The 11,034-nt window shown below is 39.3% G+C and overlaps 1 protein-coding gene across 2 annotated transcripts in view; it reads right to left on the reverse strand.

Moving 5' to 3' along the window:
- The window catches only part of ATP1A1 (ATPase Na+/K+ transporting subunit alpha 1), a 28,076-nt gene extending 18,732 nt beyond the window's left edge, over positions 1–9,344 (reverse strand). Inside the window, exon 1 of one of the 2 annotated variants that reach the window (XM_034411152.3) lies at positions 9,061–9,344. In XM_034411152.3, coding sequence (XP_034267043.1) covers positions 9,061–9,072 — 12 coding nt within the window. In that variant the 5' untranslated portion in view covers positions 9,073–9,344. Of the gene's footprint in view, positions 1–8,429; positions 8,664–9,060 lie in introns of those variants that run through there. The other variant, XM_087888374.1, reaches the window with a different exon arrangement.
- Positions 9,345–11,034: the final 1,690 nt, after the last annotated feature.

The following is an 11,034-nucleotide window of genomic DNA, read 5'->3' on the forward strand; positions in this document are numbered from 1 at the left end:
CCAGCCAAGTTGTATTTCAATGAGATAGATGCTATGAAAGCTTTAAAGATGTCAAGAATTCTTCCATATTTAATGACTTGCAAAGTTAACAATGTGCCAAATCAAAATCTGAGGGGGGAGGTGTAGGAGGGCTACTCTTTCAATCTGGACAAGATAAGAACAGAGAGGACACCAGAACAAAGTCCCTGGGAATCTGTTGTTATTATAATGACATCATAAAAACAGGCTCTCGAGAGTTAGAAAGGCTACTGTTCTCTAGTCTCAGCAACGCTTGCAGAACAATTACTTTTATATGGTAATTCATGGACAATGAACTTTTCCCCTAAAGACTGGAAGAAAAAAAGCTACAAATACTTTTTTTTAAAGTAATGGCATATACAGGGCACAGAGGAGGGATGAGCAGCATTCCAGACCCAAAGCAGAAAAGATGCTTTAGAGGGGGATGGCTATGTTGACAATGTCTCCTTATTTCAAGCATGTATTCTCTAGGATCACATGGCAACTATGTGGGAAAAAAAATTTTTTTAAGGTGGTGCCAGCCTCCCCTGCAAAGCACCTTTTCTTTTTCATATCCTAGAGGATGCTGCTGTTTGAGAAGCCCCGACCAAAGATTAGCATTTAGTCACAAGGCTAGTGTACAATGAGAAAACAACTGGATACTGCAAACCTCAGAACAAGATTTCACCCACTCCGAGCCAATATTTATCTCCTTTAATTGGATCTTTTAGGCATACCACAAATTATTTCAGAGACAGGTAACTTTCTTTCAATGTGGGGGCTGAACTTTTTTTCCTGCAAGCAACCCCCCCTCCCCATTTTTTGGCTTACAAAGACCACAAAAATTATAGACATGACTTCACAGGAAAGTGAGCTAGTATTTTCTTCCATTCTAGTGTGTGTTTGCGTGCTTGCCCACCACAAACTGGGTTTACAAATATTTGTTATAAACCTTAGAATATTGGCAGCTCAGACTTTGGGACTGCAAAACAGACTGCATACCTCTACTATTCCTCAGCAGAGTTATGCTGCATCTCTTGTCTGCCTGTCTTGAAAGTAGCCATGCCTTTTTCCAAGATTGTACAGCAGCTGCAGTGCAGAGGCAACCAGAACCCAGGAAAAACGGGCTCCTCTTTAAAGAGTTGCAGATAGAAGCTCTATGCTTCGAAGTCTCTTTTTATGCTTGGATCTGAACTATCACAGATCCCAGTTTAGACCAGAGACCAGAGAATCAATCCCAAGATTGTAACATAGACTGGGTAGTTTAAAAAAAACATCCTGGAAGAAGGCAGAGGCAAATCACCTTCTTACCACAGCTCTGAAAAATACATTAAAGTGTCTATGAAGTCACCAGGAATCAAGCTTGATTATGAATAGAAAACTTCCTTTTTCTATCCCTACTTTTGGTTGCCACCAGGCACAATTTTTTTAATTTCAGAACCAAAAATAAGTGATTTCCTTAGAACAGAGAGGCATGACTGACATGAGGTCGAAAGCCACCTACATGTACAAACTGGAAAATAGGGATGTGCAAAATTCTGCCTGAAACAACACGTTTGAGGGGGCTGTGCCTGAACTAAAACATGCATAATTTAGGTGCTTCAGTTCATGTGTAGAACAAGAGAAGAGCTGTTTTGCTCCGGGCATGGTCTGAAATACAATTATTCTGGGAAGAACTGGTTTGAGGAAGAAGAGCCTAACCTATTGGTGATAGCAGCTGAGGGGAGGGAAAGAAGTGCTGGGAAGATGAGGCCATGTGGGTCAATGGAATATGCGCACTGGGACACTGCAAATGGTGACAGTGGCAACAACCATGAGAAGAGAGAGGAAGGAGCTGGGAAGGGCGGAGAACAGTGCAGGTGGGCCAGTCGAATATGCAGCTGCTGAAAGAAGCAGGGATGGTACATGCCAGCCTAATCCACTTGCACCATCCAGATACTGCTTCACCTGAATCTCTGTACAACCAAAGCATTCTGAGTTTTTGATTCTGCCAAACCATGGTGCATCTAAAATGATTTGGAAAGATTTCTGGGGCACAATGGTTGGCTCCAGATCAAGAGAGAATTTAATTTTCCATTACATGCATAGTGCATACCCCTACTGAGAAAAAAGGACTTCATTTCTACAACAGGCTTTACTGTGCCTGCTACAATCTTCAGTTTCAACCACAATTGAAATCACCAGGTTTTATATTACAAAGTCCTTTACAACCTGAGAAGGCATTGTTCTGAGCAGTTCAGCAGCCACCTCATACATGGTGTATCTATACAGTATTTACAACTTTCTATTTCAGAACTTTATAATATAATATAATATAATGGTACTGTAATTCCACCAAAAAAGAAGCATTTGTATTTTACTGTATCTTCTGTTTCTACCTAATTTTTAGAATGAATATTAGCAGCCACTGTCTACATGCAGCCTTTTTTTAGCTCTTGAAGTTCCCAAGACCAGTATGGAAGAAACTGAAGTAAAATTGTACTTTTGACACATTTCACAGAATACCAGAAAATTAATCCCTTTAAGCAGCAAAAAAAAAACCCCACTCCAATGTGGCTTTGTGCAATTGCATTACCCCACGGCAGTCCAATGTTCGTTCCCCCTTCCCAGAGTAGGTGAAGTTCTTTTTTTGAAGATGGACAAACTGCTGTTCAAATGTCATCCCACTTCTCTTTCCTGTGTTGCCTTAAGTGGCATTTTTCAGGTACAAATTATATTCTCAGCAAAGGAATGAAAGGCCACTCCTGTGCTCCAGTGAACCAGAAGCTTGCAATATTTCTAGGCTAGGGGGCCACACCTAGATTGGCCGAGGTGGAACTATTAACTTATGTGACAAATTTTCTCTTGAGAGCTTCAGGTAAGTGGGCCTTCCTTCATTTGTTTCTTTCCTTTCACTCCTTCAGGCCACAGCTCCTCTTCTCATGCTACTGCTCAACAGCTGTATACTCTCCATTTGTAACACAATACATAAGCACAAAAGGTATTCTTCCATGTCAGTCAGTATTTTGATTTGTCTAGTACACCAACATTGCCAGAGAACAGCTTAAGTGAACAAAGTCAATAATTTCTACTTATTTCTTATTAAGTAGGGGGGGTAGGCCAAGGGACACAATGGGAGCTTCTCCCACCTCATCAAATATTTTTTTTCCCATTTCAAATGTTTCTTTTCCATTTGGAGAGTTTATGAACAAAAAATAGGGGTTTAAGGCAGCCATTTTTCACTTATATGCCCATAAAGCATACATTCAAAATACCTTTTTACCGTGTGCTATCCAGATTTTTATACATTGTGCACTGTGCTTTAACAAATGTGACTTACATGAGACAATAGCTAAGTCAATGTAAGGAGATCACAGCTGTGGAAGTTTATTCCCTTGACAAAAATGATCCCTTGGTAAAAGGTATTATCTTTAAACTTCTACTGAGAGCGAGATGTAGGAACAATTTACAGCACAAACACCTTGACTACGGTATTATTTCATGCCCAAATGCAGCAATTAAATTTCTGCACTGTGTCACAACAGAATGGCAAGTATGCTCTCTCTCCCCTGCACACTCTCTTATTTTCTTTTCTTATGACAAAATTAACTTTCATAAACATGTTGATTTGATTTAAGACAAATTGCATAGTTTTTTAAAATATGTTTTAAACTCAATTTGAATCCTGCAAAAAACCTGAAGACTAATTTGGACCAAGGACTATCTCAAGATATGGGCTGGAAGCACTCCTGAAATCAGGTTTTGCAAAAAGTGCATTTTAACTGGAAAAACTATGCCTCTCCTACCTATTTTGGTTCATATATCAGCACTTGTATAGATTAGCCATCTCAGGCTGCAAGATGTTTTGGATACATCTCTCATCCCAACCATGCTTGCCTGGGCTTGATCAGACTTGAAAAAATCAAAGCCCTTTTGACTAGGAATGTACAAAATTTGAATTAATGAAGAATTAGGTATGTTAGGGAGATCTATGGAACGAACTCTTTCCCTCCAAAGTAAATCCTATGTTCTAGAAGTGCTTGATGGTATTCTGAACACAGTGTTTGTGTAAAACTTACCCATTCCTAGATTCCATTTCCAGGTCAATATTTTTTTTTTTGATTATGTGTAAAAGCTTTCAAGATCATTCTGATTATTTTAGATGGAAGTGAACAACTCTGATGATGTTAAAGGGAGTTTTTCTGGTTACTTCAGTATGTTACAAGATCATCACTGGTATGAAATATTTCTCTCTGTACTTGTGGGAGGTGGGAGGGAGAAGATACTGGAAATCTTAAAAACAAGGGCACTATGGCTAGATTCTAGAAAATTGTTTACCATCTTTTTAATTACCAAGAATTCATTTGAATGAATTCTTAAAATATGTTTGATTTTGCAACCACCTCTTCATTGATTTTTATGTTTCACTAACACAATTCCTTTGTTTTCTTCCCAGTGGTATAAAATACTTTGCTATAAAGAGATTTTAGTTACAGAAGGGGAGGACAGTTCAAGTGTCAAGCAAAGGACACATAAAAGTTGTCCTCTAACATAGCTCAACTACATATGGTTAAAACTGAAAATAGTACACTCAAGAAAGAAAAAAAGCTACTGGCTAACATCCATATCCTCAATTAAATGGGAAGGTTCCCATTTACATTTACAGTAATCATCTATGCAGGAAAGTTATGCCTTGCAACTATAGATGAATTACTGTTACATAAGAGCCAAGCTCTAACTCACTCAAAGAGCAACAAGATAGGTTCAAGTATTTTTCCATTTCCTTAGTGTTGAAATATATTCATCTGAGTTGCTAGCATGGTTGCTACTCTTCATTTGAAATCCAGATCTGACTCTTCTGAATCAAAGATCCCTCTGTGATTTGCTTAATGAAGTCAGAGCTAACAAGGAAAATTCCCAAACTACAGAATCTCAGCTTTGTTTATTTTACCAAGGAAGTAACAGAGCAATCAAAAGAAGCTCTTACATTTCTTGCAATAAAGATAAAACTTCAGAGCTGAAATACATACATTGTATGTATATAATGTATACATACATTGAAATGAATTAAGCAATCTAGTTGTTGCAGAAGCGAAACCTATGTTCCCAAGCCTTAACTAATTGCTTACACACAAACACACACCCGAAAGCTACCAATTGCTAATATAAAGCTAGAAAGTTTATAAATATATTAAAAATTTTACAGGCAGACATCTATACCAAGACTTCCGTTTGCCATTCAGAACTATGGTAAAAAATATTGGTGATTTTAATCAATCCAGCAAATGCTAGCCTCCTTGGCCATTAACATTGTTTCCTCAACACAGCATAACTGCATCTATAATTCTCAACATTATTTTGAGGCAGTAAATCCTAATAAATCTGGTACATCTTCAGAACTATATTGAAAATGGACTTTTGGGGAACAATTGGCAAATTGAAAATAATTCTGCTGAGAGCAGAGCTAACTGGTGGAAGCTCTTTAGAATTCTTCTCATAACAAGGAGCAGTTTTGGGATCATCCACAAGTTACTTCTCATAATGTGACTGGAAGACAATGGTCTCTGTTGAGGGATGCCCTGACCATAGTTGGTGCCTTTATGGATATTGGGTTTGTATATTTCTTTTTCTAATCACTTTTGGAAATTGCTTATTAATTGCTCTTCAGCTATTTGGAACCTCTGGAATGACAAGTTTTGTACCACTTAGTGAGTCTCCTTCAAACTTCCATGAAAGAAATTTTAAATGCAGGTTTAAGGTTTAAATCTGTTTTTGGTTGTTTTTTGTTTGTTTGTTTGTTTGTTTGGAATAAGCGTGAAAGAGTGACTAGAACATTGATTCTGGAAAGTTACAGGCTAAGCATCCAGATGCACTTGAAATAAGATTTTGGAATTTAATTACAAGAATCCTTCCTGTGGGAAAATGCTATTGCTTTGAATTATTTTTTAAAAATTGATAGGATGGGACTTTAAAGGTTAGACACTAGAGAGACCCAGAATGAACTAAAAAACACTTAAATTTCACTTATTAATACAGAATGGAGGAAAATACTTTAACACTGCGTGTATTGAAGGATATTGGCAAACAATGAATTCAGAAGTTAATTTTAAGAGTGTATGCCATTAGAGACAGTGTTTAAAAGGCGCTGTGAAAGTGGAAAAATTTTACCAGGTAAGATGGAGACTGATATGAAACGTGGATTTAAAAATGATAGACTAAAAAAATAATACAGATAACGATGAATAAATGAAAGTGGCTGATGATATAAAAATAAACCAAAAGAGCAATCTGGACAACTTTCCTATATTGGATTTACAAGAGAGACTGGTTAAAGTTTTCAAGAATTTTGTGAGAACTAGCAAAGAAGAATGACAAGACAGTTCTAGAACCATGATGGCAAACCTATGGCATGCGTGCCAGAGGTGGCATGCAGAGCCCTCTCTGTGGGCATGCGTGCCATTGCCAGCTGGTCTTCGGGTTTCCAGAGCGTGTGAAAACCAGCTGGTCTTCAAGTTTCCAGTGCTCCAGTGCACGCATGCACACATGTTCCGGTTTGGGCACTCAGTGCCGAAAAGGTTCGCCATCACTGTTCTAAGGCATTATTTCAAGGAATTAAAGAGCAAGATTGTTAAAAGTAAAAACAAGGAATACAAAATTGGTTTATTTGATCAAGGCTAGAATAGATATGTTGTTATCTCTAGTAATGGACTTTTGCAGACTAGGACTTGAACAATGAGGTTTTAAGGATTTGTTTATAGATAAAAAATAAGATACGAGAAGAAAAATAATTTGCTTAAATAGTTTAAGAGAAGGTGATAAATTACTAAAATTGTTTATACTTGTGTAAATACTTTATTTGTATTTCTTTTCTTTTTCTTTATTATCTAATTTTTCTTTTTCTGCATTCTGCATTTTCTTTTTATTCTTTTTTTATTTTAAATCAATTTTTATCTTTTTAATTGTAATGTTTAATAAAATTACTATTAAAAAACTGGGAAAGCAAAGAGACTAAAAGCTAAGAAAACACTAGATGATTCTTCTGCTTCTGTAACTGCAGTTCTGTGAAAACCAACAAACATTCCTAACAGTCAAGCAGCTTAGTTTATTCAATTACATGATCAGGCTTTATGCTGCGATTCTTTAAAGCTCCGAACTTTCACCCAAAAGGCATTAAAAATAACAGTATCCATTCTGTCTGAAACAATCACATACGCATTTGAAAATGAAGCAAGCTGTTGCATCAAACCACAGGATTTTATAGAAGTTTCCACAATGTGGCAACAGCCTCTCTTGTTTCCACCTGCCCTACTTAATGAACCATTCTAAACAACAATCATTCTACAGATCTAGGCCCTCAAGGCCTCTGCAGAAATAGTGAAAGAAAGCTGCTCTAACAAGATTCAAATATTCAAGTACACAAACACGATTTCAACATTAACACAAGGAAGAACCTTTCTGTTTGTGCTATCTGAAACAGCCTATGGAGTGCCCTGTTGGAATGAAATGTTTAAACTACTGTGAACAGTCACCAATCAACCCAATGACCTTGGACCAATCTTTAGACCAGGAAAGAATCCTAAGAGGCTGGGGCAAGGACATTTAGAGGCAGGGGCAAAAAACACCAACCCCCAAAACACAGACATGGCTCACATTCAGGTCTAAACCCATCATGCTACTGGAGGCATAACTAAGCCAGCATTTTTCATTTAGGATACTTTCCTCGGGTTTCTGATAGTTCTTCTAGGCATGGTCTGATTAAAAAGCATCCAGATTTCCACAAGTGAATGAGCAAACAAAATGGCAGCACTCCGCTAGTAAATTTTCGCCTAATCTCCTCTTCAGGAGACAACTGAAGTACAAGAAACCCTTCATTTAAAAAAAACATACTGATGATTCACTCCTTTTTTCAGATTGGAAGGTTGCTTAGAAATAGTTACGTCCAATACAGAAAAGCTTGCAAAATGATGTCTGAACCGGCCTGCTTATCTTTTTCACTTTTCTAAAGTCATGGCTAACTCTTCCAACTAACACTTCCAACTTCGTGGTTGGAAAGTTATGCCTTTTAAAAGCTATTTAAGCGAAGGAAGTAATATTTCTCTCTACAGGCATTCCTGACTAAACAAAAGATAAATGTGATCTGTGTGCCCGCATGTTTTCAGTTATCTCATGTCACAACATTAAACTGCTAAATTAACAAATAGGTAACCGTCAATTAACACATTAAACCGAAGAAGGAACCGGAACAGAAAAGATTAACCGGACAAGACGGGGAGGGTGAGGCCGAATGGCATGCATTTCAAAGCCAAAACGAAACTCTCCTACATGGATGATAATTTCTTAATGTCTCCAGGACATAACTTTATCTAAGTCCATATATATATAACTCAGAGAACAGTTTGCCACCTGTGGGAGTTCTATTTTTTTAATCGGTTTTTCCAAAAACTAACACGAACCCTCCGCTCCGGAATTCGAAGAACACTTCGATTCTCGCCGCCTTAGGCGCGCCATTCTGACTGGCATATTCGCGAGGCTCTCCACCCGTTAAAACCAAGAAAAGGGAGGATATCACTACGGAATTTCCCGAACGCCTTTCCGGAGATCGTCGGCCGGCCGGCCTGCCCGCCCGCCCCTTCCCACCAGCGATTCGCTGCTTTACGCTCCGGCAGCCTGTTTGCGCACCGCAAACTGCCGAGGGTGGAATTATCCGCCCCACAAGACAAGATCCTGTTCCGCTTCTAAAAGAACCTCGTGTTTGGGGCACGTTCTCAGCTCTAGTTTGTAGGGCGGCGCTTTTCAGTCTGGATGGCAGCGCCTCTCCTCGGTGCAAACTATGCCGGACGGCAGGGATCGCGGCAGCGCGCCATCCATCCTCAGAAAAAAGGCGCCCGTTCAGCGGCCGAGCAGGCGGGGGCTGCGCTGGCCGTCGGTACCATTAAAGGAAAGAAACTTCCTTTGCTAGCAACAGGCGGTGCTACGGCGGTTCGTGCCGCCGAGGTCCAGGCGATTACAGCCTTCTGGCTAAGAGACGCGACCGAATTCCCGCGGTGCTCCCCGACCCCGACCCCGTCCTTTTATTTTCCTCACCCCTTTGCTCATGGTGGCGACTGCCCGCGGTCCTTTCTGGGGCTACTGTCGATCTCTGGGAAGCGGGGGGCGGCAGATAGAGAAGGAGAGACTGCCACGTGTGCGCTGCAAGCAAGTGGAAAGGCCGGCTGGGGAACGCTTGTTGGCCGCCCCCCTCTTCAGCGACCGCTTGCCGGAGCACCCGCGGAATGCAGCCGGAGTGACCGCCTAAGAGCGCCTGTGCCGCTTAAACCCAGCTGGCTAGCCTCTTCGGCCCCGCCCTTGAACGGTGTTGGCTCCGCCCTGATGGAAAAGAATGGGTAGGTGGAAGGGCCTCTCGGGCGGTTCACGTCGGTGGAAAGGCCTGGCGGGCATTGCTGAAGCGATTTTTCTCGGTTCCCGCGCCGCCGCCGCCTCTTTCAGAAGGACTGGGGAGCTCATTGTTCCCCAGTTTCTCCATTTAAACGAGATTTATAACCGTGTAGCCAGCTTAAAAAAGAGATCTGTAAGTCTCGATACTACAAAGTTTAAAGGACATTATGGACAAGCGATTAAAGTTGAGGACAGTTTCTAACAAGTATGAAGTAGAACATTAGACATTAAAACAGCAAAACATTTGAGATCTACTTTTAACTTTATACGAATACAGCAGCTTTTTTTCTTTTATATTGAAACACTAGAAATACAATGATGCAAAAGTTTTCAGGAAATGTATTTTTTAGAATGTCCAGAGATCATTGCACTAAGCATAGCAAACAGTATGTTCCCTCTAGGAATATGAAGGTGTTCTCCAAGTGAGTATTGTTCATGTGAGCATGAATGGGGTGACTCCCAAGTTTAGGAAACAGATGTGTATATGGAGCCATTTTCATCTTGCAATATTTATTGGTGAGCAATTTGTTTTTCTCAATCCATTCCTACTTTGGAACATTTGACTTCTTATTAAAAAATCAAAGTAATCTGTCTTGTCTGTATAAATCTGTCAGCGGGGAATGAAGAATCACAGAATTGCGTATTTTGTTTAAAACGATGTGCCTTCATCAAATTGTGGAACATTTAAGAATGGTGGGACTTTTATTTTCCTTTTGTAGAAGATGTAGACATCAGAAAACACATTCACTGTCCTGTGAAAAATCTCCTTTGTCCCAATCTGTAATTATATAAATAATACGTAATATTTTAAAGGAAACTATTTAAGGGAAAAGTTATTGCATAATGTAAAATATAAACAGTATAAGAACAGAAATGAGAAGTATAAGCTTTAATTCTCCAGAATGGCATCTAATGTCCCTAGATTTCCAGCATGATTGCCAGCGGAGACAATGTTGTGTGCTTCTGTGGGGAAAAACAAGAATACTGTTTCCATCACTTACAGTTCACTTATGGAGAGTTCCTGTTTGTGAATGGTGGGAAGGTTGGAAGAATGCTATGGGAGTGTGTTTAAGAAAGAAATAGAACAAACAGGAAGGACTTTGTTTTCTTTATTATACTTTCAAGAAAAGAAAAGCACAATTATAAGTACCTTCTATGCCAGGGGAAAGGTTCATAGATCTAACAGGGCAACTTTTAAGATTTATCAAGTCTGCTGGCAATTATTTCTTCCTAGTAACCACATGGGAAGAAATAACTGCAAAGAACCATCAAGGAAGTATAATCAAAATCCTGAAAGGTTAGAAGCATTTCCCATATCCAACTTTCTAGACGATGGATATGGCTTGGAAAAGAAATAGTACTTGTTATACTGTTTCTTGATGGGACTGATTTGATTTTCAGGACCAGGAGCTTGATTATCTAAATGATACATTGTTGATGTGAAATGAGTTGAACCTCAAAAATTAATAGAAGTGTGTTTGGCCATAGCATGGTAGCTTGATCAAGAGCCTTTTAAAATCATTTGTGAATTAGAGATGAAAACCTGAATCACAAGTTTTTGCACTATAGAAAGATTTAGATATTTTAGAAGTTACAGTTTTAGAGTTATAGGGCTGGAAGGGA

Source organism: Pantherophis guttatus, chromosome 2, assembly GCF_059756535.1.
Source record: "Pantherophis guttatus breed Tessera chromosome 2, ASM5975653v1, whole genome shotgun sequence".
Taxonomy (NCBI): Eukaryota; Metazoa; Chordata; class Lepidosauria; order Squamata; family Colubridae; genus Pantherophis; species Pantherophis guttatus.